General features: G+C 40.1%; 2 protein-coding genes across 7 annotated transcripts in view; one reads left to right on the top strand and one right to left on the bottom strand.

Moving 5' to 3' along the window:
- MASTL (microtubule associated serine/threonine kinase like) overlaps nt 1–14,945 on the top strand; it is a 46,044-nt gene extending 31,099 nt beyond the window's left edge. For both annotated transcript variants that reach the window (XM_054020759.1, XM_054020760.1), the window contains exons 10-12: nt 9,390–9,503; nt 9,591–9,692; nt 11,685–14,945. In XM_054020759.1, coding sequence (XP_053876734.1) covers nt 9,390–9,503; nt 9,591–9,692; nt 11,685–11,842 — 374 coding nt within the window. In that variant the 3' untranslated portion in view covers nt 11,843–14,945. The remainder of the gene's footprint in view (nt 1–9,389; nt 9,504–9,590; nt 9,693–11,684) is intronic.
- Nucleotides 14,946–17,451: 2,506 nt separating this feature from the next.
- The window catches only part of ACBD5 (acyl-CoA binding domain containing 5), a 45,468-nt gene continuing 37,498 nt past the window's right edge, over nt 17,452–25,421 (bottom strand). For all 5 annotated transcript variants that reach the window (XM_054020766.1, XM_054020761.1, XM_054020762.1 and 2 more), the window contains 5 exons: nt 24,846–25,122; nt 22,045–22,244; nt 21,605–21,655; nt 21,175–21,284; nt 17,452–19,063 (listed from right to left, as the gene is read on the bottom strand). In XM_054020766.1, the coding sequence (XP_053876741.1) occupies nt 19,051–19,063; nt 21,175–21,284; nt 21,605–21,655; nt 22,045–22,244; nt 24,846–25,122 (651 nt within the window). In that variant the 3' untranslated portion in view covers nt 17,452–19,050. The remainder of the gene's footprint in view (nt 19,064–21,174; nt 21,285–21,604; nt 21,656–22,044; nt 22,245–24,845; nt 25,123–25,421) is intronic.

Here is a 25,421-nt window from a genome sequence, read left to right as displayed (position 1 = left end):
AGAGGGTCCTGTGGCACCTTTAAGACTAACAGATGTATTGGAGCATAAGCTTTTGTGGGTGAATGCCTACATGCGTCTGACGAAGTGGGCATTCACCCACGAAAGCTTATGCTCCAATACATCTGTTAGTCTTAAAGGTGCCACAGGACCCTCTGTTGCTTTTTACAGATCCAGACTAACACGGCTACCTCTCTGATACTTGACCTCTACAGATGTGGCTGGAGTCAGTCTACTCCCCGGGCAGACACCACTTGGACTTGGTACTCACAATTCCACTGCCCATCCTAGCTTCACTGACTTGGTGGAGAGACTCGTATTCTATAATGAAGGGGGTACCCTTTGCCGCCCTGTATCTGTTGGTAACCTTGGTTTCGGACATGTTAGGGTGGGGAGCCCACCTCGACAATTTCAGGGCCTCTGTTCCAAGGAAAAACTCTTCCTGCATGTAAATGTCAGAGAACTCAGGGCAATACGCTTGGCTTGCCAGGTTCCTTCCCCAGATCTCAGGCAGGGTGGTGGAGGTCTTGAGGGATAACACAGCCTCGATGTTTTACATTAACAAGCAGAGGGAAGCTCACTCTTCAGCCCTTTGTCAAGAGTTCCTCCAGGTCTGGGATTTCTATGAAAAGCATGCCAGTCATCTCAGGGTATCACATCTCCTGGGAGCCTGGAATGCTCTGGCGGGTCACCTCAGCAGATGCTTTTCCTCTCCCCACAAGTGGGCTCTTCACCTGGAGGTTGCCAGTGTCTCATCTTCAGGAAGTGGGGGCCTCCCCAGGTGGAGGATCTGTTCACCACCAGACAGAACAGGAAATACCATCAGTTCTGTTCGCTGCATGGTCTCAGCAGGGGCTCTTTCTCTGATGCCTTCCTGCTCTCGTGGGCAGACTGCCTACTATGTGCCTCCCCACCGATCCTTGATTTACAAGGTCCTCTTAAAGATCAAGAAGGACAAGGCGAAGGTTATCCTGATAGCTCTGATGTGGCCATGCCAACATTGGTTCGGCATACTTCTGGACCTCTGAGTGGCAGCTCCACTCACACTCCCACACCATCCCAACTTGATTTCACAAGACCATGGCCTATTGCTTTCACCAAAACCTCGCCTCCTTGCACCTTGCTGGCATGGCTGAACCCTGAAGAGCAGGCCTGCTCAATACAGGTTCAGCAAGTTCCTCTAGGTAGCAGAAAGCCTTCCACCAGGGCTACCTATTTAGCTAAGTGGAAATATTTCACTTGGGCCTCTGAAAGGAATCTTACACCATCTTGGTCTTCTCTGCAGTCTATCTTGGATTATCCACTCCATCTAAAACATCAAGGTCTGGTTCTGTCATCTATTAAGGTTCACTTGGCAGCCATCTCGGCCTTCCACCCTCCAGTGCAGGGCAGATCAGTGTTCTCCCATGAGATGATGGTCCGGTTTCTCAAGCGCTTGGAAAGACTCTACCCTCAGGTTTGTGACCCGATTTCCCCATGGGACTTAAACCTGGTCATGTTGAAGCTCACGGGGGCCCTCCCTTTGAGTCATTGGCATCTTATTCTTTACTGCTTCTCTCTTGGAAGGTCGTCTTCCTGGTGCTGATCACCTCGACCAGAAAGGTCTCAGAGATCAAAGCACTGACATCAGAAGCCCTTATACGGTGTTCTTCAAGGACAAGGACCAGCTGCGCCCCCATCTGGCCTTTCCTACTGAAGGTGGTGTTGCAATTCCATAACAACTAGGACGTTTTTCTGCCTGTTTTCTTTTCAAAACCTCACAAGACCCCTGAGGAATGTCTTCTCCATACAGTAGAGGTTAGGTGGGCCCTGGCCTTCTATATCGAGAGAACTAAGCCCTTCCGCAAGTCTATGCAACTCTTTGTAGCAGTAGCGGAAAGGGTGAGAGGGTTACCTGCATCATCCCAAAGAATCTTGTTGTGACTAACTGCCTGTATCTGAGCTTGCTACAAGCAGGCAAAGGTCCCGCCTCTGGTCATCGTGACCATTCATTCCACAAGAGCTCAGGCTTCGTCAGCAGCATTCCTCATACAGGTACCAATCCAGAACATCTGCAGAACTGCAGCATGGTAGTCAGTTCATACCTTTGCATCCAACTACACCATCCCACAATAGGCCCGTGACCATGCCAGCTTCGGGAGAGCAGTGTTGCAATCAGCATGTCCATGAACTCCAAGCCCACCTCCAGTGGTACTGCTTGCGAGTCATCTAGCATGGAATGTGCATGAGCAAACTCTCAAAGAAGAAAAAAGTTACTAATCTTTCATAACTATTGTTCTTAGAGTTGTGTTGCTCATGTCCATTCCATGGCCCACTCTCCTACCCTGCTGTTGGAGTTACCAGCAAGAAGGAACTATGAAAGTGCGGAACCGGCGGCATCCCTTATACCGGCGCATATGTGTGCGACTCCAGAGAGCACTAGAGCTGGTCCTATGGATACCACTAAGGGAAAAATCTCTGGCAACTGTGCATGTGGCATGCACACACCTAACATGGTTACAAAAAGTTAGTATCCATTTTTTCAGAACGATTTACTGAAGACCATGCAGGAAATCAGTGCAGACCTGGGTATGGGAACCAGTGGTGAAATCCCAGGCCCCATTGACTTCAGTGGAGCCAGGTCTTCAACCCAGAACTCTTGACTCTCTAGTGCTTTAGCGAAATACCATCCTTCCTCTAAATATATTTAGGTTTGGTTAAATTAGCCATTGAATCAACTGTTAATTTATAGAAGTTGCCTTGCAATTTTGAAGCAGTCCTGATTTGCACTGCTTTCTAGTGGTAAAGCAAAATTTCAGCCCAACTTTACATAATAAAATTGACAAGAAGGATAAGCTTCCTGTTCAGTTATTCTTTTTACTTAAAACACTTAATGTGATTTACTTTTTGTAATTAGAGTATATTTTACACTGGCATTTTTTTAAGGTTCTGACCTATAAAATTGTGTTTCTTTAAAAACTTAAAGATTAGCTTTCCAATACATAGTATCAATGAGGCACCTTACTTACTTTAGATAAGTTTTTTTTATCAAAAAAAAATCTGATTTAAATAAAAAAAAATCCTTTTTAAATCATTGATTTTTATCCAATCTGTCGATAGCTCAAGAACCACCACAGGGCACAGAGGCCAGCACTGAGTCTGGTGCCATCCTCGGTACTGTGCAAGAGACATCCGTGTAAGATGATCTCCGCTAACTTTAGGGACAAGAGGACTGGGTGCAGTGCCAAGAGCATCTTCCTCATCCTCCCCTGACAAGGCAGTGGTGGGCTCGTCTGCCATATTGCCATCTATGGACAACAGAGCCCACCAGGTACTACTCAGGAGAGTGGCTCAGAACTTGGGCCTCCAGGCGGAGGTGCTGGCGAAGGAGACTTACCCTATGGTGCACATCCTGATACCTGAGGGTCCTTCAAGGGTGGCCTTACCCCTAATTAAGACCACCCAAAACACCACCAAGACTCTATGGCAGACACCTGCCTCTCCCTCCTCCCCCCTCCCAGCCAAAGGGGTGGAAAGAAAGTACTTTGTACCATCTAAAGGGTACGAATACCTATTTACTCCCCTTCAGCTGGGCACATTAGTTGAGGCGGCTGCAAATGAAAAAAAGAGGCCAGGGCAGTAGGGACCAATGCCCAAATGTAAAGATGCAAAGAAGCCGGATCTCTTCAGCCATAAGGTCTACTCTACTGAAGGGCTCCAGCTTCACATTGCGAATCAGCTACAATTTTAATTCTTAGAATGCACTGACCAAGTTTAAAGAGTTGCTTCCAACTGAATCCAGGTCAGAGTTGAGGGGCATCCTCGACGAGGGCAATGTCATAGCAAGAACCTCCTTGCAAGCCTTTCTAGACTCAGTGGACTCAACAACTTGTACTGTGTTGATTGCAGACTTCGGGCCTCCTGCACAAGGTCCAGCAAACAATTCAGGACTTTCCCTTAAAAGGATCAGGGTTGTTCTCAGAGCAAACGGACTCCAAACTCCACAGTCTCAAAGACTTGTGAGAGACACTAAAATTTTGGTGGCTTCATACACCCACAAAGGAAATGTTTCAGACTACAGCCTCCCCTACACTTCTGCCTTGCTCATCATAGGCAGGATTACAGCAGGAAGTGTGGCACGAATAATAGGCAAAGGCCACCTCAGCCCTCTTCTAACCAAGACGAGGACTTGGTGATGCAGACTTTGGCTCCCAAACTAAACTTTTGAAGGTGCACCAGACCAGATCCCGGATCCTTCCCCCCATTTTGTGAACTGTCTATCCCATTTCTAACATGCCTGGGCCCAGATCACCTCAGACCAATGGGTCTTGCACATGGTAGAATTGGATATTCTCTTCAATTCTAATCCCTTCTCACAAGCATCTTCTCATACGGGAGGCACAAATGCTCCCAGAAGCCGGAGTGGTAGAGGAGATTCCTCAGGAGTTCATGGGTAAGGGGTTTTATTCACGGTATTTCCTAATCCCAAAAGCCAAGGGTGTGCTCCAGCCCTATTTTAGACTTGCAAAACCTCAACAGATTCATGAGGAAGCTGAAATTCTGCATGGGTCTCCCTGACTTCCATTATCCCTTCCCTGCATCTGGGGGATTAGGACGCTGCCCTCAATTTGAAGGATGCATCCTTTCACGTGTCCATAGTCCTGTTCCACAGGCGTTCCTCTAGTTGGTGGTCAACAACACTCATCAGTTTACAGTTCTCCCCTTCGGCCTATCAGTGGCCCCTTACATGTTCACCAAGTGCGTGTTGGTTGTAGCTGCCTTCCTGGGGAGGTGACAGTACAAAGTATTCCTGTATCTAGATGACTGGCTAATCAAAGGCCATACCAGGGGTCAGGTGGAGGAGCACATGAGCCTAATAAAGTTGACTTTTGACAGGCTCGGCCTAATACTGAATGTGACAACATCAACTCTAACTCCCACTCAGAGGATAGAGTTCATGCGAGCTCTTCTAGACTCCAGTCAAGCCAACGCATTCCTGCTAGAATCGCATTTTCTGGCAATGGGCGCCATCATAGAGGATTTAAGATAATATCCCACTACCACAGTGCAAAATTGCCTGAAGCTGCTCAGTCATATGGCAACTTGCATGTATGTAGTACAGCATGCGAGACTACAGATCTGACCTCTTCAGGCCTGGCTGGCCTCGGTGTACAGACCAAAGAGAGACTAGCTAGAAAAGATAATCACACTTCCTCCACTAGTTATCGAGTCCCTCCTATGGTGGCTCAATTCACAAGTAGTGTGCATAGGAGTACCCAGGCTCTAACCCTTGCTGTCTCTAGTCACGGATGCGTCAGCAATGGGATGGGAAGGTGCACCTAGGGAGATTCAGGACTCGAGGCCTCTGATCCCAAGCAGAAGTTTTGCTGCACATCAACATCAGGGAGCTAAGAGCAGTTCGCCTTGTTTGCCAGACGTTCCAAACCCATCTGAAGGGCAGATGTGTCAGTATTGACTGACAATACAACAGCGATGTTCTATATAAACAGAGAAGGTGGTGCTCACTCCTCCCCTCTATACCAGGAAGCCCTCAAACTGTGGGACTTGTACATCACCCACTCAATACATCTAGAGGCATCTTACCTTCCAGGCTCTTGGAACAAACTAGACGATCATCTCAGCAGGTACTTTCAGAACCATGAGTGGTCCCTCTACCCGGATGTCGTTAATATCTTCCAACGGTGGGAAGTTCCCTGGATAGACTTGTTCACAACCAGGCACAACAGGAAGTGTCAGCAGCTCTGCTCCTTCCTGAATCAGAGCCGGGGCTCACTTGTGGAGGCTTTTCTCCTCCCTTGGAAGGATCCCTACTATATGCGTTCCTGCTTATGCACAAGGTCCTGCTAAAGATCAGAAAGAGGGGGCATTGATTATATTAATAGCATCAGCATGGCCCAGCCAACACTGATTCACCACGCTTCTAGACCTATCAGTGGACATCCCAATGACCCTGCCCCTCGTCCTGGATTTGATCACACAGGACCACTGCCACCTCCAGCATCCCAATCTAGAGTCTCTCCACCTCATGGCATGGAAACTCCATGGCTTAAACCCCTTGGAGCTGGCATGCTCAGACCCCGTTAGAGAGGTCCTTCTTGGTAGCAGGAAACCATCCACTAGAGCCACTTATTTGCTAAGTGGAAGAGATTCTCTATTTGATCATTACAAAAGGACACTCCACCTTTGCAGTCATAGATTCCCTTAATCCTGTACTATTTACTGCACCTGAAACAGGGCCTGTTGGTGTAGTCTATAAAGGTGCACCTGGCCGCCATCTTGGCTTTCCATCCGGGTTCAGCTGGCTGATCGGTTTTTTGCTAACCCCCTAGTCATCTGCTTCCTCAAAGGACTGGATAGACTGTACCCTTAAGTAAGGCAACCAGTGCTCGTGTGGGATCTCAACCTAGTGCTCTCAAGACTGATGGGTCCTCCCTTTGAGCCCCTAGCAACATGCTCACTCCTTTACCTTTCCTGGAAAGTAGCATTTCTGGTGGCTATAACATCAGCCAGGAGAGTGTCTGAGCTTAAGACCCTGACTTATGGGCTTCCATATACTGTCTTCTATAAGGACAAGGTGCGGTTGTGGCCCAACATGACCTTTCTCTCAAAGGTAGTTTCCCAATTCCATGCAAACAGGACACGTTTCTCCCAGTTTTTTTCCCTAAACCGCATGCCAGCAACCAGGAGTGAATGTTTCATGCCCTGGATGTCAGCCGAGCACTAGCCTTTTATATTGTAAAGACATTTTGAAAATCAACACAACTCTTCGTTGCAATTGCGGAACGGATTAAGGACTTCCAGTGTTGCCCCAAAGAATTTCCTCGTGGATCATGGTCTATATCTGGGCATGCCATGACCCAGCAAAGATACCTGCCTTTGCACTGACAGCACACTCCACAAAGGCACAAGCATCCTTGGCGGCGTTCCTAGCGCAGGTTCCCATTAAAGACATCTGCAGGGCAGTGACGTGGTCGTCAATCCACACCTTTGTCGCATTATTCCATTACACAGCAGGCTAGAGACGATGCCGCATTGGCAGAGCGATGCTGCACTCTGCGACTCTCTGAACTCTGACACCTCCTCCTCCTAGGAGATGCTTGGGAGTCACCTACTTGAAATCGACATGAGTAAGCACTCAAAGAAAAATGGTTACCTACCTTCTTATAACTGTTGTTCTTCAAAATGTGTTGCTCATGTCCATTCCAAGACCCACCTGCCTACCCCTCTGTCCGAATAGACTGGCAAGAAGAAACTGAAGAGGCGGTGGGTCGTCAAGGACCTATATACACCACCATGAATGCACGATTCCAGGGGGCTCCACAGCCGACCCAACAGGGGAAAAACCTTCCAACGACTGTGCATGCAGCACACACACCCCCACTTGGAATGGACATGAGCAACACATCTCAAAGAACAACAGTTATGAGAAGGTAGGTAACCATTTTTTCGCTCCTCTCCAAATTTCCTAAAGCATATTTAGGTTTAACTTTTTTAAAAACAGTGTTTGTAGTTAGTTAGTGACTCAGAAAAGTACCACAGTATATTAAAGCAACGAGCGAGAAATAAAATACTTCTCCAGTGTCAAACATAATTGACAATATTTAAATGAATGTGTACAATGATAAATAATTTATTGCAATAATCTTACTATGGTTAACTAATTGTTTTTTTACATTCAGGGATTCTGATGTCTGGTGAGTTTGACTATAAAGGAGTGTTCAACTAAAGTCAAAGTATAACTAGATCACATTTTTCAAGTACAAGTTATGTGGCTAAAGAAATTGCACATATAACTCTATATAGCAACAAGAGAATCACATAATAATACATATTACAAGAGACTCAAGATATAGAGAAACTTTGGTCTCCCTGTTGCAGGCCACTGGAGGCTATGCTTACACCCTTCAGATGAAAGTCAGTGCACACCACTTCTAAATACCTTCTCGCTATCGGGAGTAAGCCACAAGTTATATAAAATTGGAGGAGATGATGGTGAAAAATGATCATTCAGAATGACTGGCTGGGTTAAAATTCTCAGCCTTTCTGGGATAGCTTATAATGTCTGTTCATTTATGTGGTTAAAAAGGTAGATGTGCGCAAGAACTGCATTTGGCTTTCTTGCCACAAAAATAGATGATAGGAATTAATTTCTACTTAGAAGGGTCGGGATAAGAATATTAAAATAATTTGTATATGTCTAGACCATGAAACATTTTCCTTAGTATTTTGTCCAGAGTTGTGATCTTCTTAGACTTTGACTTATGTTTTATAATTTTTCCCAAACATCCAAGTATACTGGATGTAGTGGATGGGATCTCATTGCTTTAGTGTGCTGAGCTGGGAGAGGTGCTCTGATTGTTGTGTCCAGCAGGGAAATTTATAACTGACCTATCTGGTTTAGTAAGACTACAATAGGTTAGAAACATAGGAAAGTTAAAATTATCAAAAGCATTTCCTTTTTACCTTGGAGATGATTTTTTTAAAAAACTCTTTTTTTACAAGCCTGGATTTCTGTGCAAACCAGTTTTTGCACCCAGTGAATCCTGTATTCTTTAGAAGGTGGACTGGGCATGGCTTAAAGATGCAGAAAACAGAATGCATGCAGCTCTTTGACTAGTGGTGTCTGAACTGCTTTGCCTGCTTGTTGAAGTGGGTTGACTGCATATGTTCGGCAAAAGCTGTACACTTCCCAGAAAACAACAAGAAACACCAGAGCAAAGAAGTAGCTTTGCATTGCTGTGATGAACTTTAGCACAGTAGAACATTAATCCATTTTCTTGCATGCTGGCTCCTCTCTGCAGGCTGTGCTCAATATTGGCAGAAATGGGTTTAGGTTATTGAAAAAATATATATATTTTGTGCCTGTGGAGTCGCATCAAGCAACTGAAGTGATAAGGTAATATGTGGAATTACAAGGTTCACTCAGCCTTGATTCCAGAGGAGCTGAGAAATTACCAGTGACTGTCTCCTACCACAAGAGAGCACTTTATATGAGAGAGCCTATAGACACTGTCAGACTAACTTGTACAGGAGTTTGCGATTATGCTATTCCTACACTCTTCTGCCCTCAATAAATGTTACTCTGAATATTAACATGAAGCTATGAACATAGTGACTTTTTAAAATAAAAATCCTCTTATCGTAAACAATTTTAAATCTCATGCCACAATTATCAGAGTGCAACTTCTGTTTTGTCTGTTTCTCAGTATTTCATAATAAACTTCCTTCCCCAAAAGCTTTTCAGGATTGATAATTTTTTCAAAATTCTGCCACTGTTAGGCTTTAAATGACTTTGTTTGCAAGTGGTGTTGATCCTTCATGCATAGGTCACAGTACAGCTTATTTAGCAACTTCTTTCTTATGCTAACTGCCTGGCTTTCTCACTTATTCAGGTCCTGCAGTAGATTGGTGGGCTCTCGGAGTTTGTTTGTTTGAGTTTTTAACTGGAATTCCACCCTTTAATGATGAAACACCACAACAAGTCTTCCAGAATATTTTGAAAAGAGGTAATTTATATTCTCATCAAAACTGATGAATTCAAAGTTTGCTGTGCTATTTGAACTGCTGACAAGTCTGTGTCTTTATATTTGTAGATATTCCTTGGCCTGAGGGTGAAGAAAAGTTGTCCAGTAATGCCCAAAATGCAATCAATATTCTTTTAACCATTGACACTACAAAGAGAGCTGGATTGAAGGGTCAGTATTTATTAAACTTTTTTCATTTTACCTTTGCAATAAATTGAATATTTCAAAATGTCACAGTCCCTGCTTTAGCACTGATCTTGAGTGCTAGAATATGTTACGAATTATGGTATCCACTATGCTACTGGTGTAGACTTCGTGCTGATAAAAGGTTTTAAGGAAAGCAAATAATGATTTTTACTTTGTTATATAGTCACACTGCTTGCAATTAATGTTTAACATTGTTTGTGTGACTTTCCAAAGTGCAATCTATCCAGCTCTTACTGAAAACAGATATTTAGTGTCCAATTTGTCTGTCCTCCCAACAAAAGATTGTTGAGCTCCTGTTAGCATATTGTCTGGCATTATAACCCAATTGCTTTACATAGATCTTGGAAAAAGTGGGAGAAATCCTTGGAGAGGAACAATTGCCTTTGAGACCTCTGGAAGGATTAAATAGAGTCACATTAAAGTGATGATCCATAACAAGAACCAATGGCTGGAAGCTGAAGGCAGACAAATTCAAACTAGAAATAAGTTTTTACACAGTGAAGGTGATTTAACATTAGAACAAATTGGCAAAGGAAGTGGTGGATTTTCCATCTCTTGACGTCTTTAAATTAAGACTGGATGCCTCTGGAAAATAAGCTTTAGCCGAACACAAGTTATTGGATTAATTACATGGATAGCTGGATGAAATATAGTGGCCTGTGATATACAGGAAGGTAGACTAAAAGATCTAATGGTCCCTTTTGGCCTTACAATTACAGGTCTCCATAAAATTTAACAGAAGTACCTCTTTAGCTGCATTAAATGCCAAAGATAGGCCAAGATGTCTGCTGTTATGTCATTTTCCTGAGATCAGCTACCATTGTCATTAATAACACATTCCCTGTCAACTCAGTCAGAAGCCTGACTGGTTGAGGAATCCAAGGAACTTGGCTGCATCATTTGGTAATGGTGTCCTGCCAGTCACTTCAGTGATATTTTCAGATGAGAAGTTAAGAAAAGGCATTAGTTTCAAGAATGCTAGTGTCCAAAGTTTGTTCCTTGATAAAGGGTTGGACTGCAGCTTATTGCCAGTACCTCTCCTTTTTAAGGGAGACATTAACAATCCTTTAATAAGGACCCAGGCATTCTCCCAGCCCTTTAGCTTTAAAGCAGAGTCCTCACATTTTTGACATATAACAGTTCTATTTCTCTGACATCAATTTGCCCACATTTCACACACTGTATTTTGTTATACATTTGGTAACCTGGCTAGTACTTGACAATGTGTGTGTAGAGGAAGAGTTCAAAAGTTTTTTCTAGGATGACTCAAAGACATCTCACATGATGAAGATAGAATAGGCTAATAGATGTTCTTTCAAATTGGAGGAATCAGATTTGAGGAGGGAGCTCTGCTAGTGAATCACCAATCAGATTACAGGATTTTCTGATTATTCTGCCTCCAGCAGCTATGGAGGAGGAACTCCATGGTCTGTGGTCTCTTGATCAAACTAGAGTAGGTTTTCATGTAAGTGGAATTAAAATTTGTCTCTGCAGATGCCCTATCTTGGAAAGTGATTTTTCCATTTCTTGTATGATGGCCATTAGATCACATTTCATACAACCTCCTTTGATCCAGCATCTGTGCCAAATGTAAAATTGCTCTCTCTATAACTGAGGAAAAGGTTAGTTTGCATGGGAGTAGTCTGATCCCACTGGGGGTTGTTGGCTGACTTTCCCTCACAGGAGTATCAGATAAACCACCACTCTTTGTCAGTCTTAAAAGTGAAGTGACTGTGTTTCACCATCATCTTTGTCAGTCACGCTAATCTGTGTGCAAATATGTCTCCTTACCTAAACACCATTTGATCTGTCACTGGCTGTTTGCAATGTAGGCTTTTGAATGTCCAGAAAGGTAAATCACACCCAAACAGCTAACTGGCATCATGTCAGTGAGGTGGCTAAACTGGTTGTTCAGAGGAGAACAGTCTTAATATTTTGTGTAAACTTTTGTTTTAGAGCTGAAACATCATCCCCTCTTTCATGGTGTAGACTGGGATAATCTTCAGAATCAAACTATGCCTTTCGTACCTCAGCCGGTTGATGAAACAGATACCTCCTACTTTGAAGCTAGAAATAATGCTCAGCATCTGACTGTATCTGGATTTAGCTTATAGAATCGAGAAAATGGATCTTTGTCCATGGTTTTGCACATTTGTAAACTACCCTTTAACACTAGTTTGGTCTTGGTTTTCTTACCAAACGTAGTTTTTAAAACAATTGATCAGTCTGCTTTTAATTTGTGTATCCTTTGTTCTAAAACAAAACCACTATACAAAATGTTCATTAATTCCAAATGGCTTCTTGTTCTTTTTATTTATCCTTCTTTCTGCACCTTATTGAGAGCCTGAGTATGTATTTGCAAAGTTAGTAATGTCACTTTCACACTTGACAAAATATTTTTCTTGCTGCTGTGGAGTACTTCCAATTTGTTGGGGCTATTTTGCAATTAAATACAACTGAGTTGGGGCATAAAATGCATTATTTATCTGTCTGGGGTTCAATATGTTCATAGTCACATTTGGGATAGGAGCTTTCAGACCAATTTGGAGCTGCATCCATAGTGAAAATGGAAGTTTTTTAGGTCTCAGGGCAGTGTAAAAACATCTTATTCCTCTGAATTACTCCTTAGTGGGATGAGAAAAGAGATGTTTTTGGCATCCTTAGGTCACATACACTGCCTGCTCGGCTGCTGAGATATCAGTGTTGTAAAACTTAACTGTATTTTTACTGCTAACGTTTTTTCCCTGGCAAATGCACAGAGTTAAGGAAGCTTATAGCAAATTAAAAAAAAAATAGACTTTTTGTTTAAATTGTCATACTGAAAAGACTTTGAATGTGTTATGGGATGATAGACTGAACAGTATTTATTTTAGTGACTCCTTGATTATTTTAAATTTACAAGATCTGAGTATATATATATTTGACTTCTTTTCTGTGTCTCTGCCAGATGTTAAAAAAAAACCTTTGCTAATGAAAACATGAATTATGTATATTAAAGTCTATATAATGTATTGCAAATTGATTAATTTGAGAACATCATAAATTCAATTTCAATAAAACTTGAGTTAAAATTAGGACTTTCAGTATTAAGCATTTTAATGAGGGATCTAAGCTGTATTTTAATATATTGGGAAAATACATAGAGATTATCTACTGCATTGTGGAGATTGTTACGTTTCTGATAATGCCTGATTTTTGTCTCTGTTAAAACTGTTTTCCTTTACCTTAGATGGGAATCACCATTAAACAAAATTTCTTTCTTTTAGTGCTTAAAATTTCATTCAATTCCTTACAAGGTTTTTAGTTTCCTGCTTCAATGTCTGCTGTGGTGGGGGTGGGACAGAAGGTTCATGCTGTATCATGGTGTAATCCGCCTACTGTATCCTAAAACTGATCACTATGCTAGAAGTCATCGTGTGGCTTTTCAGGGCATTGCATGGAATTGACATTTCAGACAAAGCAAGTGGATTGATGACCATTCTTCCTGGCACCAAGGCTAGTGAATGCAGCATGAACTAATCTAGAGTTGCCAAACTTCCTGCTCCAAATAGCCAAGAACGGTGTGAGAGAGAAGAATCACCCTATATTTTGTCCCAGAAGCCACACAAGAGATCAGACAGTTGCAAAATGTCATAAAATTACAATTGTCAAGACATGTTTGCATTGTAATTTACTGGGGACCTGTGAAAACATGGTATGATGAACACACATTGGAATGTTGGGATGTCAGAAGCCACACTAGAGTTCGTTGCATTGATTGAAATGTCTCCCAATTTCTGCATATTTGCAGATCACTGAATCTAGTTTGTGCATGTAGCAGCAATTTAAATAGTGACAATTTTCTAAATGTTGAATATAATAGGTATTTATTACTTCACATGATTAACAGAGGACTATTTCTGTCAGTGAGCTAAAAAAGCTGCAGATCATAACAGGTCCTTTATTGTAAGAGAAATGTAGCATTTGTAGCCAAATATCCCAAACAAATCTTAACCTGAGATGAAGTACAGCATCTGAAAATGTCATGGGAATAGTTTGGCTTTTCAGAAGTTAGGTGTGATAAAACTAGTCTTTTAATGAGAAATACAGCTTTATGATGCACTGTCATCTCTCCATAAAAGTCTATTAGCAAACTGTTCAAGTTGAGCACCAAAACTAATTTTTTAGTGTTCAGCTATTAATAGAAATTGAAATAGGATGTAACTATCTATTAGCATAATTAGTTCACGCTGCTAGCGAGGGTTTTGTTAGGATGTTCTGAATGCACCAGCTTATATTCATCAAGAAAATATTTAACAAACAATACCAAGATTGTCTAATTTAAAAGAATCACAAATTGATATGAGCTTTTATTTAAAGACCTTTCAAATTAATTACAATGTGCATTATGAACTACAGAATTATTTGAAGTGTTTAATCATCTTTTTACATAGTCTAATGCATTAATATAAAACTAGAAATCAAACCACTGTAAAACATGTATAAACAAGAACCCTAGTATCTATCCATTCTGTTTCAAAAACTATCTTAAGGAACCCAATTTAGAAGTTTATATATGTTACTATAATAAAGTCTTGAAGTCAAAATAATGACAGAAATGGGAATTTTTCATTACATTGTATGTAAGTTTTGTAGACAAGTCAGAGAGCAGAGTGTATTAATATGAATGGTATGCATTCATTATAAAACATTTCTGCACAGGGTCATACTTTTCTTGGTCTGTACAGCTGCATAATGTGAAAGTTTCTCATCTAATTCTATTGAATATCTTGACTCTTTGGTTCTATGCAGACATAAGGAATTAAGACTACATGTTGACTAAGCAAGTTGATCCAGCAAACGCTTTCTTCAAAACTGTTTTAGCTTTATCTTTTTATCATGTATTGTTTCAAAGATTTGTTGTTACCCATTTAACACCTTCCATTTTCCCATGACAGAAGCATAAAACAAGAGGTTTGGAGGCCTTAGACAAATTTAATCTTCCTGTAACTAGTTATCTCAATCATAACATGCGCATTAGAACACGCTTGTGGTCCCTGGAAGCTGTGGAATGCTGCCTCTGTGGTCTGTTGTGCATTTGATAGGCCAGCAGTTTCTTTTGAGGCCCCTTAGTTTCCATGCACTCCATATGTGTTCCTTAATCTATACACAATTCCAAAGCTTCTAGCTGACCTCAGAGTCATCTTAGTTCACGTCAGCTGGACTGAGGGTTAAGCTCAAGAAATGTCAAGTCCACTGAAATCTCTGTATTTCAAGAGCATGGCTTTCAGGCACTCAGCTCTGTAGCCAAAGTCACTAGTGTTACTATTAATCAAACTGAGAAAGTTTTCATCTATTATGGCACAGACAGTTGGGGCTAAGAAGCCTTGGAATGTTGACTGTACCTTTTTGCTGATTAAGCCCAGGCTCAACTATTAGAATCACTCCCATACCTGGGAGAAGCCAACCTTTGTGCCGCTAGTCAGTTCTGGAACTCACTTACCATCATTTACAAATGAACTCAGTGGAATCTTTTAAGCAGCTGATGTTTGTCCAAACTCTGAGTGCTCATGGACTAAATTTAGCCGGTTTGGTAAAATAAAACATTTTAGTCTGTTTTCTATTGAACACTGGAACCTGTCCTTTATGAAACTGTGTGACCAGCCAGCTAGCACCACACTTTCTTACCAGTTTGTTTCATAGTAGCTTTACACTATTTCACCTCTTCTACCTACAGCCTTAGATTTCATTTTGACACTTCGTGTCCCTTAAACTTTTTTTGAAACCTGTATAATAAAAATCTTTTAAAAGTTCTTAGCAGGAGCACTCTTTGCATGTGCTAATAAGCAAGTATCATGCTGAGGTTCAAGTGAAGGACCAGTCTGAACATTTTATAGAGTGAATGTAGTTGAGAGAAAGAAGTTGGTTGTTGCTGCATGCTTTGCTTCTGCCTCCAACCTCTCACTCCCCACCCCCATCCACTAGATTTAAATAACTACTTAGAACAGAGAGGGTCAATAATGTCACTGAGGAAGAATCAATTTGCAATGTTTTATCTAAGTGATAAGACATTCTTCAAATGCTTTTATAAATTACTCTGCCCCTGTGCAATACTAGTTTATATTTTTCTGCCCTCTTCATGTGTAGGCACTGGGCCATTGGCCAATCATGTGGCACCTTCTCTCCCTCCCTCCCCCCGAGCCTATTCTATACAGCTGGTAGTGCCTAGGTATTCATTCATCTTATGCTGTGAATGGGGAAGAGAGCAGAACTACTTCTGCTGCCTTCACTATAGGGTTCCTAAGTCTTTTGCCTTCTGTGACTATCTTTCTTGTGCCTTTCTGAGATAGCAGGCTAATCTGGTCACAGGAGCTAGGTTTGGTATTCTCCTCCAGTCCAAGGGGTGCTTGCTTGTATTTCTAATCTTCTGCTGCCCTCTTCCCAGTGCAACGGTCTCTTTCCCAGACATCAGTATGCAAGCTGCCATTGTTCCTATGTATCTAGGGGAACATGGCAAAGAGCCATCTCTTGATTTGGCTCCTACTAGGCAATCTGTGCTGGAAGTATCACACCTCTACATGACAGTGTAGTTACTGTGATGAGATCTAAGTAAATAAATGGAAAACAACCTTCACTATCCCCAAACCCAATTGTGGGTGCTAGCAGCTAAGATTTGGATAGCACCAGTTGAAGTAGCATACTCAATGCCTCCAGCCACTCTGCTTCATTTAGAGAGGCTTTCAAAAGTTAAGGCTATGATGCCCTTCTGTCATTTGTCTCATAAACCAATATCTCTGGCCTGTGGAGTGGCAGAAAGGAGTCTGTTACAGGCCTTTATGGAAAAGTAAACACTGTAGAGGAGTTAGAAAGAGGCAAAAATATGATCTAGGATGCGCCTTGTGGTTCCTCATTATAGCTGCTTGCTAGGTGGGGACGTCCAGTCTCAGATTCCCACTTTAATCCAGTCAGTTAAACCCTCACTGAGGTCTACAGCCATGTCTAGTGTGGGATATCTACCTAGGCTGCTAGTCCTGCAAGAGCACAGGGAAACAGCATTAGTGGAATAATGGTTTCACTTTGTATTAAAACTTACAGGAACTTATTTCTTTCCATGAAATAGTATGGTGGGAGGCTTGGTAGACACTTATGTACTGAATACAAAATGATGCAGTAGTAAAGCGGATATTCTGTGAGAGGAATGTTTCTACATTTGTAAAAAGCCTTTTTAAAAAAAGATGAACTGAGTTACTTTATGCATGCACTAATAGCCAGAGAGACACAAGCAGGGTACAATGGGTGTGGTCGTCTGCACCACTATTTGCTGTAACAGGTTGTAGTCTCACATTTTTGAAAAAACATGATAGAATAATTAGCCTTTAATGCAGACTCTGATTACTGATCAAGGAATCTTAATTCTTTCACTGTCTATAATATGACAAACTATTTAAAATACAGGCAGAATAGCTTCATAGAGGTCTAGAATCTCAACCATAGCAAAATTTCCATTGTAGGAGTGGTTTAATTCAGATTTCAGCATGTCCAGTCATACCAGGTTTGTTTATACATTACACCAAAACAGCTGCTTGTGAAGACATGCTATCAGAGATGTTCTCTTGTGTCACTTTATTTAGTAACTCTGTTTTACATCAAAGATCAAGATCAGAAGAGGGAGAAAAAAAAATTTTTTTTTTTTTTAAAGTATTTAAAGACAAGATTAAAATCATGTTCTGTTAAGGCAGAAACATTAAAATCCTATAATTACATTTATTTTATACAGTATAACTTGTATGAAAAGTGCTTTTCAAAACTATAAAATAAGAGACTTTACAGGGCAGAAAGCATCTTATCCTAAAAGACATTTCCCATGAATTATTTGTACTGTATCACTGACTAAAGAATCAGACAGCATAAACAGTGGAGTTTTTAAGATTCATACCTTAAATGTAGGTTATGGCATAATGGAATTTTTCTTCTCTTCAGTGCAGATGCACAGCAACCATTTTACTATCTGGGTCCGATTTCTTACTTTGTGCAGAAAATATCTTAACATACTGCTCACCTTCTCATAGATCTAGGCTATGTAACTTAGATACGTTTTTAAAAGAAAAAATCAAACTGCAAAGTATACTTTGACCAAGCAAACTTCACAAGACTGTAATATATTCATGTTTATACTGATCAATAAAATTTCTATGTATGAATAAATACCACTGGAAAGAATAATCAGCACCAAAATTAGCATACATTTTGGAAAATATTTGAATGCAGTGGAAGGATACAAGGAAAATATGGAAACAGATGTTTTCTCACCGTAGGTTTTGGGCTGGGAAAAGGCCACAAAGATGTTGGAGCTAGATTAATTCATCTATCCTTTAAATTAACTACTACATAAAATAATAGCTTACATGGGCCTAAACTTTGTAAAATCTTACAAATATTGGGTGTAGCTAGTTTTCATCTTGTATTTTAAAGCACTATGTGCATAAACTTCATGTCTCGGTTAAAATGAAACCGGTTAGCAGTAAAGAAAGATATATGAATGAAAAGTATTATTCAGCACAGCTTCTCTCTATGGCTCCTTTACACACCATACACTGCTCTCAACGTTATAATCAACAATCCCCATGTTACTACCATGTCTAACATGCAAGATGCTAAAGTGGTTTGGGGAGTGGGTACATATAGCGCAATGAATGGCAGGATTATTCAAATATTTGATTCCACCTATGGCTGATGTACAAAGAAATGTACCCCACATCTGTCTAGCAGCAAAACAGACCAGTTGAACTCTTCAGAGTTACGACATTACATGCAGCCTTTTAGCCACCTTATAATGTACACACAGGACTTGTACTGTCTTCCCAGTCACTGCTTCTATTGCACAGTATGTTAACGTGAAAGAAATCTGAGTTACTGCAATTGCAAAATCATCCTAATGTTAAAGTGACAGTTTAACAATTTTCTATTCCATATATACAGGGTTTTTTTCTTTTTTACAAAGCTAACATCCCCCTCATTATTAATTGCCATAAAAAAAAAATCAGTCATCTCTACAGCATGCCCAGCCAGAAATCCATTTCAAAAGATTAATAATTTAATGTTCATATGGTTTAAGGGTGGGATAATTATTTATTTTACTTGTAATCTAGGAGCAGTGGATCATTCAAGTATCAGTAATGTTAGTCCTTAAGTAGTTAGCTCCCATGTAGTGCAAAAAATTACTACAACTGAAGGAAGATATAGCCATCACAGATCCTGAGGTTCTCATGTGAATTCTGAATTCCTTCTCTCTCCAGGCTGTCCCAGTCCTAGTAGTCTTTAAGCGAAATCAAAAATTAAGTTCTCAGTTCAGTTTTCTAAAAGGAACCAAACATGTAATTAGTTTAACCCCACTTCCTTAGCTTTTGAAAAAAAATTTAGTGGTAGAGCCACTTAAAACTTACTTATGTAAGGACTTTTCACTTAAAACAGACATGTTGTGAATATAAGCAATTAACATTATGAAACTACACATTAAACCCCACAATTACTTGAAGTTAGGTATAATGTTCTCCCTTTATTCTTTTTGCATACACCATATATTTCTTCACAGGATACATTTGTATATTAAACAGAAAAAGATCAGGTTTAAGAATGGTGCACGGGTGCTAAGGGTCAATTGTTTTTCAAAGTGATTAGGTCAAAAGTTTATCTTAGTTTACTGGTGATCAGCCTGGGTGCTTTAAAAAAAAAAATAAGTTTTTTTTTCAATCATAATCCATACATTTATTATATTTGGCTGTAACTGTACCTTAAAAGAATCTGACACTGTAGGAGATCTCTCCATTAAATTAAAACAAAATACAAAAATAATATGAGGCACAATAGCAGCACATTTTCTCCTCCATTACCACATAACTCAACAGTAAGCGTGTGCGTGCGCATTTCCACCAACCAAAAGTAAAAAAAAATCCCTTCCAAAATCCCAGCTACCTCTGTGCTCCCAAAACAGATCGGCTTTGCAGCATACCTGGAAGATCAAGAGATTCAGGTAACTTCTGAATTCCAAATCCTTTGAGTATAAAAATGCTACTATTATGCAGCATGTCCATCCCCTCACCACACTGTAGCGAAGATCCTCAGCTCAGATCTTCCACATGGCAGGGCACTGCTCTTATACTAAACAGATAGTATACTAGCCACTTTACTTCATTTGTTTGGTTTTGTTTTTTAAATTAGTATAAAAATAATAGAACAAAGCCTGTGGTCAATGATGTTAGGGGAGTGTAATGCCAGTGTAGTATACTTATATTTGAGGAAATAGGATAAGAGAACCCTTAACTGGCAGTGTCCATTTCAAGTTTGTGCTAAAATGTATGAGCAATGGCCATTTTTCAAAGTACAAATGTAGTTTGATCAAAGAATAATTTAACACAAATCTAGTGAGAGAGATCTGCAGAAAGTTGTGGAATAAAAAGAGGATAAAGGATACCACCACCCTAACACAATGGAGTCAGCAGTGAGGTCTGAGTCTGGATCTAGTGTTTAGAAAACACTAACTTGAGCTTTCCATGCTTAGAGAAGGGAAATAGAGGAGATTAAGTAGGGTTTGAAGGGTGCTCCTCTTAATTAAAGCAGCACTACTGTCATTTAGCTAAAGGAAGCAGAAAAGAAGCCCAAGATCACTTGATCAAAACAGAACAGACAGGAAGGTATTCAAAACATTGACAAATATGTACTGGTTATCAGTATAAAAGTACTAATCCAGGTGCAGATGAGATGAGAGTGAGAGAAAGTAGCTAGAATAGGAAACTAAACATTGAACACACTGGAATTCCGTAAAGGAACCATCTCCATTTACAGGGAGAAACCTGTTTGCTAGGCAAGAGCAGAACAACAAGAGGATACCAGAGACTCCTGCATAACAATGGAGGTGGTTCAGGAGAATATCGTGGGCCACAGAGCCTAAGGATGTCAAGCAGATGGGAGCCAGCCAGCCTCAGACATATAAGGATACTCACTGGAAGTGGTATGTTGTTTCATTTTGCACAAGGCTTATGGTAGCGAATTTTGAATTTCTTGCTGAACATCCATTCTGTTCCTCTTTGGGAGCAAAATCACATCTCTTCCTATTCCAGTCTCTTCCAAAGGCTCTGGTACATGGTTAGGTTGAGCACCTCATCCTTAGCACTAGGAGTTTCACTGGTACTTAGAGTGGAACTTTCAGCAAGTTACATCCTGGATAGTGAAAGCTCAAGGAAATGTAGGATTCTTTAGGGGCACTAGCTATAAATCTACTTAATGTTTTGACACTGCCCATGTCCTCTATTCATGTTATACAAGCCTCGTGCAATGTAAGAATATGTTCATAGTTTATGAATACAAAATCTTCTCATCCCTATGAGTAGAGTAGTGTACTGTCTAACAAATGAAAACAAATATACAAGCACATGCTCTGTTGAATAAAAGTATACAAATAAATCTTCACCTTCGCCTTCTTTGAAAGTATACATGCACCAACCACTGGGCAAGGAAGGGCCATACAATAGCAAAGGCTAAAGTGCCAGGAGAAATATCAAAGGGCCACCATGACGGTCTCTAAGCAAAACAAAATACAAATTGTGGTCACCAATTTGTATCAGTACATTAGATGCTAGTACATAAACACACTTTAAATACTTCTGGGTCAAAGTGCAAAAAACTAGAAACTTGCAGAGCAGAAGGAAATAGTTTACGCTTCATTTTAAAAAACTGATTTATTGAATCATTTCTTCAGAGACTAGATCATAAGAGCTCTATTTTACTCCTTCTAGTTCAAGGGGAAGGCAAAATTTAAAGCATGTAAGAAATCTAAAGCCATTTTATATTGTTCCAAACATTGCCTTTTACAAATATGGGGAAAAAAAAAAAAATCTTACCTTAGCAGATGAGGCAGGTTGTAAATTTGACTGTAGCGTCACAGATCTTGCCTTTAAATACAAACCAAGGCTAGTAAGTATCAAAATGGTACACTCTGACCTCAGATGGAAATTAATACCAATTTCTATAGGAATGCATTGACTTGCAACGGAAGGACCAACTAATATAGTTGACAATGTGTAGAAGTGATACAGACTCCATTATGGTGGAGACTAGATACAACTACGCTTCACAGTTCAAAATAAAAGATTTGAAAATGTCTTTAATAATTTAGATTATAGACCTAATTCTTGCTTTTTAAGATAAAGTATAGAAACTATCCAAAAATATACCCTTGAGAGAGAGCTTTTCAAGGCATAGCTAGTTAAGCAACATGGGTTGATTTTTCTTTAAATATAACTTTCCAGGAAAAAAATAGATAATCTGGACACATTTTTACCTGGGAGGCTGTCAGTGCCTCCAGTGTATGCAGTCTCTGAAGGACGTTCTGCATGTCTTCTTGTAACCTCATGAGCACTACTGCAATTTGTTCATTAAGGCTGCCCCTTGGTGCTCTGTCTGACCCCCAGCGTTCTCCATCCCCTCCACTGCCCATCTGTCCACCTTGAGCACCATCACCCAGAGGCTGCATCCTATGCCCTAAGTTTGAGGGAAAAAACAAAAACAGAGAGAAGCTATTGCCTCTACTGAAAATGGTTGATTATACTGCTTTATCATTTCCCACTTCCCCAACCAAGGGTAACACTTGTATCCTCTATTTAACTCTAAATTCTCGTACAAAAGAACCAAGATGTTATTACAGCAGTAATTGTATTGCTATAGTAAAGGGTCTGTAACTATAAACGTCATTTGCAGGATCATCTTCTTTGATTCCCATCAGTCAGCTCAACAGTGATGAGGAGGCCAGATGAAATCTTTCAACCACTTTCTGTCTTTTACCAGCTTCATGACTTTGTTTATATTTAAACCTTTTTATTCTATGTCATTCTTCACTTTGTCTATCCAATGCCTCCTTAGTCTTCTTCTATTTCGAATTTCTTGCGTTCAGGTATGTATCACCACATCTGGTATCCTTTCCAGGTCCATTCTTGAAACATCTAAGACCACAGTGGTCTTTCTTGAATCTTCCATAACAGAGTTATTTCTTGCCCGAGCCATTTTCTTATCACTTCATTTTTCTTTTTCTGCAGTCTTGACACACACAGTTTTCCTCTCAGCCAGTTCATTATGTTTGTCGGCTTTCCTCATACTCCAACATTCTGACCAATACAGTAGTATCAGCATGACAGCTGCCTCATATATACGGTCATATTTTTATCTAAACGTCTTTTGCCTTCCAGATCTTGCAGAATTTTCTAAATGCAGTAGTGGCTAGTCTGATTCTTCTTTTCATGGCATCTTTGTAATTTCCATTCTCTGATATTAGTCCTCCAAGATACACAAATGTTTCCACTTGTTCTAGTTCTTTGTCTCGGATTTTGATCTTTAACTCTTCTTATCTTCCAATTGCCATAGTGTTTGTCTTCTCCATGCTTATCTTCAATTTGAATTTTCTGCTTTCCCTGTTTACCTTGTCAGTTATTCTTGAAGAATTCTCCTTGGTCAATATCATCTGCAAATCTAGGGTTATTCTCTGTCCTCCCACATAACATGACTCCTCTAGTTTAATCGCTCAGTGCTATAGCCTTTACTGCTTCCAATACTAAGTTTAACAAATCTGGGGATGGAGTGAGACACAGATACACATTTACACTCATCCTGATGACTTGATATTCATGCTTACATCATTTGCAGGCTAGTTATAAAGAAACCATACAGTACAATGCTGGGTATGAAAACTGCATAGAGATTTCAGCAAAGATCCCTAAACTAAGCAGTGATCCTTCTGCCCAGTTTAACAGAGACAGTGAGGCCCGTCCTGTTATCAAGGATAGGTGAGGAAAAACTAGGGAGGTCTTTCACATATCCAAATGGAATGTAGAGGACACTTTGGGACAGTGAGGAAGGCAGAAAGGGGGTGAAAGAGACATTTGCATCAAACTTAATTTTCTCTTTAAATTTTTTGTGCTTAGTCTATTGAGGTTCTGCTAAGAAGCAGCAATCAAGAAAGGGGGTAGGATAAATAATCACATACCATGTCCATTCTAGTTTTTCAATCTAGAGGTAGTGTTAGGATTCTTTTTTAAAATCTCTCCTAATGATAGTCTGTAGTGCCAGTTGGAAAAGAGAGAGACAGCTGTTGTACTTTATTTTTTTTAAAAAACAAAACCACATGACTATTATACTAGCAGCAAACCTCAGCAAGGAACTTTCACATATTGCATCATTTGTTCATTTCACAGTGTTTTCTAAAAACCTGTAATTAACATTCATAGACATTTCTTCCAAGTTTCCGATGAACAAACTGGCTTTAACATTGGCCACCTTTAAACCAATGGCAGATATTTGAGTAGAAATGCAAGTTTTTAAAGAAGAAAAGAGTACTGCTTCCATATCATAGTTCTCAATATTGTTAAAAATCAACACAGGTAGTAAGAGGTGGGGGGGGGGCGTCCCTCATATATTGAAGATTTTGGCTACTAAATAACTGCCTCATATCTTAGTTATTTAGGCATTATATTAGTATAAGGCAAACAGCTATGGCCAAAGACTGACCAAATTAAATACAATACCAAAAATGAATATTTTAATGAAATGCTCCATTCTGATACAGTAAAAGTAAAAATACTTTGATGCTTAAAATGTACCTTGTAACTTGCAGAGAAATCCTTTCTCTACATTTATAAATCTGGTTTGAAGATGAAGTAAAAGATTACACTAGTAAAACAGAAGGGTGCTCCGAGTGATTCTTGGAATTCAAGATAAGCCAAACTGGAACAGTCCACTATTAAGCTCATGAGGCTGACTGAAGCACTCTCCAGTACAAGAACATTCTTTTCTGACTCTTATTATGAATAAAATAAAATAAAAAGTACTCTTAATGCAAAGGTTAATTGTTACCACTAGAATTTAGGGGTGCAATATTTATTTATCCAGTTATGGAAGAAGTGGGATGAAAACATACAGCATTGCTGCCCTAATGTTCAATCATAGAATCATAGAATGTCAGGGTGGGAAGGGACCTCAGGAGGTCGTCTAGTCCAACCCCCTGCTCAAAGCAGGAGCAATCTTGACAAATGACTCAGCTGATCTATATGCGGAAGTATAGTGAGAAAAATACAAATGATGCACACACAGTACCTCTCCCTCTTCTGACTCCATGGAAATCCACCTTTTCTCCGCCTTTCTTCTCTTTGTGAGGGCCTCCATCGCTGCTTTTGCCATCTTCTCCCCCACACTTGACTTCACCTTTTCCTTCAACTGCTGCCTCTGTTATATCCTCAACTCTAAAATTCTCAGAGGGCAGGTGAGCACGCTCAGGAAAACCAGCATTTTCCAATAGATGACTGTGATCTACTTCCAAGAAATGGGATGAATGCTGTAAAGGTCCTTTGGCTGATGTAATCATTTCCAAGGGCTACAAATTAACAGCAGCATCTAGTTAATCTTAAAGTATCTGTTCTGTAAAATCTGACAGTTATCAAATAAAAGATGAAGTGTCCTCTATCCACTTAAAAAAAAAAAAAAAAAGCTTCCCCATTGTTAAGGTTTTGCTTTCAATAGAGGCAATGATCACCCTACAGGATGTTTTTAGTATTTTCTAGATGTCCTTTTCAGGTTAGAAAGACTTCTTTAGAGGTAAGAGGAGATTTACCTTAATATACCTGTCTGTAAAATGGGGATAACTTGTTTATCTACCATCTAAGAGGTATTGAG

This window comes from Malaclemys terrapin, chromosome 2 (genome assembly GCF_027887155.1).
Source record: "Malaclemys terrapin pileata isolate rMalTer1 chromosome 2, rMalTer1.hap1, whole genome shotgun sequence".
In the NCBI taxonomy this organism is placed as follows: domain Eukaryota; kingdom Metazoa; phylum Chordata; order Testudines; family Emydidae; genus Malaclemys; species Malaclemys terrapin.
This window is presented reverse-complemented; position numbering and strand designations above follow the sequence as displayed.